General features: G+C 43.4%; 1 protein-coding gene across 1 annotated transcript in view; it reads left to right on the top strand.

The window, feature by feature from the left end:
• Nucleotides 1-637: 637 nt before the first annotated feature.
• samd10a (sterile alpha motif domain containing 10a) overlaps nt 638-7,597 on the top strand; it is a 29,996-nt gene continuing 23,036 nt past the window's right edge. Inside the window, exons 1-2 of the mRNA XM_034078779.2 lie at nt 638-983; nt 2,916-3,097. Coding sequence (XP_033934670.1) covers nt 971-983; nt 2,916-3,097 — 195 coding nt within the window. The 5' untranslated portion in view covers nt 638-970. The remainder of the gene's footprint in view (nt 984-2,915; nt 3,098-7,597) is intronic.

Genomic DNA, 7,597 nt, shown 5'->3' with positions numbered 1-7,597 from the left:
CACTTAGACTCTGATTGCTGATAGCGCTTGGATTTAGGAATGATGAATCATAATTAAACTTATGTCCAATATGCATTTCTGTTAGTGGAAATTCAGGCTGGATTAATGGCAGCATTTCTCATTGAGACACACAACATGTCGTTTTCTTCCACTAGGGGTCTCCGCCTGGAGTTTGGTGTGCAGCTGGTCATGTCTTCTTACCATCAGAATCACAGTGGTTCAATCAGAGAAGCCCGGTAAAAGAAATGTTAAGACCCAAATAGTTTTGTAGTTTCAGTATGAACACAAACTGCTGCAAACAAAGTAATCTTACTGCTCGACTCAATATATAAATAGCTGATCTACCAGTAAGCTACTTAAAATAACTAAATGCGGTAACTGCTGTTCAACCACATGTGGTTCCAGAGGCAGGAAACGGGCAACACATGTTCATTAAAAGCGAAAGGTGATAAAATAAGTGTGTACATAAAAGTGTACACACGCACGCACGCACGCACGCACGCACGCACGCACACACACACACACACACACACACACACACACACACACACACACACACACACACACACACAGTGCAGTGATGAGAAGCCTTTTCTTTCGCTCGGCTGTAATTACAGGCCCGGAGCAGCACTCTGAGCCCGGGCTGCTCTGAGAAGAAGCCGCACGTCCCATTCTCACGACACACATATAAAAACACACACGTGAACGAGCGCGCGTGCACGCCGGGAGCCAGCGAAACCAGTCGTTCAGCTGCTCGGGAACATTCCTGTCCAACAGAAACTACGAGAAACGCACCGGAGCTGCTTTTTATCGCATTTTACCGGCTGTCCGGGAAGCGTCACTCCTCCTGCCGAGCCTCTCAAACTTTCCCCGGTAAATAGAGCGCGGAGAGGCGGGCAGCAGGAGCCGCAGCCCGGGGGTCAGCGGAGACATGGCAGACTCTCACTGAACCCGACACGGAAACACCATCATGGCTGTGGACGGTAAGCCCCTCTCTGTTTATTCAATTAGAATCTTAAAAAAGGAGAAAGTTAACTCAATCCTCGTGAGACCGGTTTGTGGGTTAGTGGTCTGTTGATAAAAGAGAGAGGACACAGTGTGAGTGCTTAAACTCAGCTGTGTGCACAGGATAGAGACAGTGTGCAGATGTAGGTAAAGGGGGGTCTGCTGGTGGTCGGTGACTTGGTGCTGAAAGGACAGCGACCCAGTCTAATGCCCACTGTGGTCAGTTTAGCATTTCAGTTTCTACATGTGTCGAATGATATAGATTTATTTGATCAGGAATGCTTTACTCTTAGTAAAAAGGAAAGCTAGTGCAGGATCTGCTTTGCCCCTGTTGAATGCACTTAAACTTGACGGCTGATTTGAAGCTAATGCACTCGCAGGATTCTAAATGTGGACCCTCATGGTTGATTGCACTTATGTTAGGTCACTTTGGGTAAAAGCCTGAGTGAAATGTGAAGTGATCCACAGAGCAGATTCAACCTAAATACCAAGTGAAACATGTTGCCTGCGGGAGATTATTCACAACATCTTTGTGCATGGAAGAGTTTTATTTTCGGTGCTCGCAATTTATATGCGTGCAAGCTAATGAGGACTGTGTTCCTCCCATGGAAGGAAGAAGCTGGGCCTGACAAGTGGTGTTAATTAAATGTGTTTAATCCGGGAAAAGGGCATGTGTGTGGACACAGCTGCATCCTGGGGGGGGGGGGGGGGAGGTGGCTCTGGAGGATACACACAGAGCCTTGGAGTTTCAGCTCAAAGAAACCAAAGATGGCAATCAGATTCATAATGCCACTGGCTTGCCTGGATGATTGCAGGACTCAGCTCGGCTCTCAGCGGGTCGACATGCTCAGATGTGGAGTGACAGAAAACTAAAAGACACTCTTTGATCTCCTGCAACCCGCGTCCCTGCTCCTCTTTTCAAATCCTCCTCTCCTCAGTTCAAGATAACTAGCGAGCCTCGCTAACACGCAAACACAGCTGCACACATGGCTTCAAACACGGTGAGAACATTCTCCCAATCTGGCGCATGAATCAGTAATGACCCGTGGCTTTCCGCCAGTAACAGTTTGTTTACTGTAGATCCACACTTTCTTTAATTACTGGCTGTTGCCCCCCCCCCCCCTCCCCCGCTGTGTAGGAGTTTGGATGTCTGCCTGCATGCCTCCTCGTTATGAAGAGCACGTTTCTCCTCTCACAGGACCTGACATTTCGCACACAGACTCTGCACAAACAGACACTGACTTCCTGAAAGACCCAGGTGCTCCAGGCTCAGGTGTCTGTGAAGCGTACCTCACAGCTGCTCAGTGAAACAGGTACGAGCAGGTTCCACAGTGACATCATCCTGAAGAACAGGCTTTTTGTTTTTCAACTCACGGAGCTGAGCGAGTGTCTCACGCTCATTGTTGTAGCATGTGTTGTTGCAGGAAGATAATTATAATTTGTCAGTTTTCCAGCCAGAATACCAAACACTCTTCACTGCCGGCGTCTGCAATTTGTATTCCTCTAAGTTGATAAAATAAAAATATTGGTTGTACAGAATAAGCTGCCTTTGGCTTTAGGATAGTGTGATCTTGACATGTTTCATATTTAGTGTTCAAACTATGAATCCCTTTGTCACCCGAATAGGCAGTTTGGTTAATATGGAAAATCATGACTTGCAGCTCGAGGAGAAATGGCATTTTTGGCGGCGACAAAACTAATTAAATGCATACATACAACGACCCAATTCAGAAGTTTAACATCTACACCCTGACCCATAAATGGCAGGAATAAGGCAGCACATACGTGTTAACAGAGCAGAGAGTGAAGTGTGCTCACAACACAAGGAACATGAAAGGAAAATGCAGAGCAGGAAGTAACATGTGTACCCAGCTGTCTAATCATTATGCCTCTTGCTTTCATCTCTCCAGCGGCGGCCAGTTTCAGTTTCGTCAGGCCGGCTGTGGAGTACAGAGCTCTGCCCGAGGACTTCAAGCACCAGCTGAGTCGACGCACAGGTGGGAATCTAACCTGGCACGAAGGCCGCGGGCAGAAGTCAGCAGGAGGTCGAGCGGTGAAGCTTCTGCAGCAGCCGGGCACCGGGGCCCTGCAGGTACTGAGAGCAGGAGACACCTACTGCTGTTCACTCTCCACGCTCAGGAGATACAGGGGTGCAGGCATGAGTCCTAAAACCCGGAAGTGAGTCAGCATTTCACCACTTCCTGTTCCCTGGTCTCAGAGCCAATGGGATCTCTCCCTAGGGTTTAGGAAAGTATCTGAACTAAGGTCTGTGGTTGAGACACATTGAAGAGACGGATCACGTTTTGTTCTACATTAAATCCATCAGCAGGGACCCCACTGGTGATTTCTGAAGAGGTGACGTGTCTGAGAAACGATGGTTGTTACCAAGTGGCTGAATAGGACTACGGAAGTCGTGGAGGTCGTTGTACGTCATTACGCCGAACACGTAAACACTTCTCGAAGTTAGTTTCTGTTCTGCTTGAAAGCCAGTCCCTGCCTCCTGCAGAGTGCTCAAACTAACGCTTCAACTCGTTCCATCTAGAATCTGTGTGTCTGAATATGGATCTGAAGTTGGCGTGACGTTGAAGTCGTGCTGCTGGACTCGGCTGTAGTTCCTTTATAGCATAACGTTAGCATTTTGCTTCTGGAGATTAGATTTATGATTCGAACATTATAAAAGTAGACATGTGGAGATGATCCGGCTGAACAGAACGTGCATTTATCAAACAGGGTCGTTTTCCACAGACCTTATTTTTTACAATATTCCTAAATCCTATGGAGAAATCCCGTTGCTTTTTGTCGAGGGAACCAGCAGCTTCCTTCAGGGTCGAACTACACAAATACGTCATCACTGCACCGCTCTATTCCTGCTAAATTAAACTTGATGCTACTCAACAAAAGGTGAAGGCCATCAGGGCCGCAAAACTATTATTTCCATCGTCGATTCATCTCAACACTGTTATTCAGATCTTAAACGTCGTGTTTTGTCCACACCTTCAAGATATTGAATCAGAGGGGAGAGGAGTAAAGAAACCAGAAGATTGAAACGTTTAAGAATCACAGAATGAGCTTTTTTTGTTGTTTGAAAAGTTGGGCGTTTAATTTAATAGTTGAAAACGTATGGATTGATGTTTGCAGCTCTAGCACTGAGCGCATCGACCTGCTTCCTGCACTCATGGGTTGATTCTCCATCTTTGTTCCTGCTACATCAGGCGTGATAGAACTCAACAAAAGCTAATGGCCATTACGTCGGCAGCTAACGATTATTTTCATCAAGGACTTTATATGAATCCATTCATCATTTGGTCTGTTTGTTGTTATGTCAACAAATCGGAGATATTAAAGGAATGAAGAAACCAGAACATATTCACGTTAAGAAGCTGGAATGTTCTTTAACCTCTTAAGCCCGAGGGTCCCCCCAGTGGACCCCTCCCACCGTTTTTTTACGAGACTATGTCTCAGGGCTTCTTAACATTTATGAAACTATTAATGTTCCATACCCTTTTAACGGTAAGAAACTCAGCTAACTGTGAACCATTTTTAGCTAAAAGAAACACAAGAGTAATACCAATGCTTTGAATTAGCATGGGGCGAAAAAATGCTAACTAATGCTAACGGACTTTTGCACAGCACTCACGGTAGAAATGCCCTTATTACTTATCGTAACTGCACAAACAAGATATCCGATTAAAGCTGAGACTCCACAGATTCCATGTAATGTCATCACTGTAGGACCCCGAATTCCTGGAGCTATCAGCCAGAAAAGAGAAAGTAAACAACATCCGGTTTCAAAAATATTACAATAATTACGTCTTACCTTTTTTGATTTGTGATCAAAAGTTGTGTTCAACGGAATAAAAACGCCGCTCAAGGTTAATCCAATGTCTTTGTGTCACGTAGAAATGTGTACTGATAATCCATCATCATATTTATGGCAATATACTGGGTATAAAGTTTTGCCGTCCAGGCTTGTACTTTCAGATATGCTTCGTTTGCTTCTCTATTACGTCCGCAATGGTAATGTTTACGTGGATTTGGGAACTGCCCATCGATTCTATTGGATGTAATGGTTAAGAAAAATGTGTAAATCACCCAAATCGACCAATGGGTTCCAGAGATATGGTCCTGCGTAAAGTATAAAGAATGCCAGCCAGCACAGTACATTACGCAGGAGACTTTACTTATTGTTTACTACGGAAGGAAGCAGGAATTGCAGGACCCAGAGCGCACGGAGCACAGAGCGGACAGCAGATAACGGAATTGCAGTTTTATTGCTTATAGATTATCAGAACATTTCAAAGGGGACACAGCCACATTGGATATTAACCTACGGATTAACTACATCATCGTTTTTATCGTTTTAATGCCATTGAAGACCAGTTTAGACCAGACAAAGAGGAAGGTAAGTCATTGTTAGCCTAGCGTATGTTAGTACCTAGCGCCACTTGTTTTGATGTACGTTTTGTGGATAACCTCGCGAGTTTGTATCTTTCAGTGTTGAGGTGGACACCGTTAGATTCTGTGTCTCCTTGCGATCATAAACGATGTGTTGGATGTGCAGCTAGGATAAGTAATAAGGGAGCTAGGAGTGATTTTCGGTGCAGTAATAGGTTAGCATTTTTCACTGGGGGCTAATTCAGAGGCTCACTGTTAGCATTGTGTTTTTTTTTGAAAAAATAAATGAAAAAGATCAGTTAAATTAGTTTTTTCCCGTTATATGGATATAAAATATTCATAGTTTATTAAATATTAAGGTTCCTTAGACGTTGTTTCCTGCAAATGACGAGATTTCGGGTCCGTGGGGCCTAAGAGGATAACAGAGTAGGCTATGTTTTTGTTGTTGTTTTCTTTTTTTTTTTTTTTCACAACAGTTGTATTTGGATGGAATGAATACCTATAGTGATAATTCAAAGTAATAAAATGATTTTTACAGTGAAAAAGTTCAAATGGAACTGATGGTTCCCAAATTACCCAGAGGTGAGGTGGACTTTATTTTTCTAAACCTCTCTAAAAAGGTCAAATTTCACTTGTTTTGCATCAATTTTGATATAGGGTACTTATTATATGTTATAGTTTGGATTCCTAAAGCTTTTAGTCTACTAGCCCATCATTCAAGGGTGGTTTTCACTATACGTAATGGGTTTTTTAGGCGGACATTAAAATGTACATGTATGTTCCATCTGAATTTACTTTAAAATAAAAACATCTATATTGATTCTGACACTTCTACATCCAACTCACAGATGTAACCTTGCTTTGAGAGAAAAGATTATTAATGTACCCCTTTTAGAAGTGAAGATATAGTCTTTGTTGTGTTAGTGGTATTTTCGAGTCTGAAACCTGAAAAACTGGCTCAGGGCTTAAGAGGTTAAAAGTTCCTCAATCTGATTATCGAAATAGTTCGATTTGGACTCAAATTGAAGCAAAACAGTTCTTAATATTGAATTGAAAATAATGATTGTGATCCATAGTAGTTGCAGAAAAGAGATCATTACAGCCCAAACATGTGTTTCCAACTTTCCTTTTCATGATCCGCCCCGCTGAATCCCTTCGTCTTGTAGACACACAACAAATCTACTTCTTACTCTAAAAATCATCAAAACAAATCTTTCTCTTATTTCCTTAAAACACGACCACGCATGCAAACATCTCCCGCTGGTGTTCACTGACCTCTCGCTCAGAGTTCTGTACAGAAATGTCTGAAAGCAGAATCTCATAGTGAAGTCAATGGGTCCGGGCTCCCCACATTGTTACAGATGAACGCTTTGTTAGCAGAGAAAGGAAGTCGCTCTGCCCTGCGGGGGGGGGCTCTAACAGGCTTTTAGCTTTAAATAGAGCGGCCCTGCAACACGGAGCAGGAACATAATCCACTTTAATGGTACACACACTCTGATACACACACTCTGATACACACACTCTGATACACACTCTGATACACACTCTGATACACACTCCGATACACACTCTGATACACACTCTGATACACACTCCGATACACACTCTGATATTACTGCTGCTGGTGAAGTGAAGAAAGACCCTGTCTTTGGGCCTGCCCCCCCCCCCCCCCCAGTGAAAGGCTCTTTAAAGCAGTAATGAGCTGCAGACGGAGCTGGACTGGGATGATAACAGGGAACACAATGCGCTGTTTGTTTGCCTCAATCCTCTCCGCTACACAGAACGTTGTGTGTGTGTGTGTGTGTGTGTGTGTGTGTGTGTGTGTGTGTGTGTGTGTGTGTGTGTGTTAATTTGAGTTACTCTTCTCTGCATGTTTGTATAACAACAAATACATCTTTATTATATTATATTTTAGGAGGCTAAACTAGTTCCTAAATTCAGTTAAATATATTCAATTTAAAATGTTATTAAAGCCAGTTTTACTACTTTTCTTCTAAAGAACAATCCCAGCATGTCGGGCTGCGCACGCTATCAACGTTTTATTGAAATCACAATATGGACTTGTGTAATATTTGGTAAAGATGAAGGTAAAGGTCCTCGTTAAATAATCGCACCTTGATTAGATTTGACCAAAGACGTCTCATCACAACGTGTTGGAGCGCGAGCCAACGATGTATAACAACGGGGACTTTCTGAA

This window comes from Pseudochaenichthys georgianus, unplaced genomic scaffold, assembly GCF_902827115.2.
Source record: "Pseudochaenichthys georgianus unplaced genomic scaffold, fPseGeo1.2 scaffold_480_arrow_ctg1, whole genome shotgun sequence".
Lineage (NCBI taxonomy): Eukaryota > Metazoa > Chordata > Actinopteri > Perciformes > Channichthyidae > Pseudochaenichthys > Pseudochaenichthys georgianus.
This window is presented reverse-complemented; position numbering and strand designations above follow the sequence as displayed.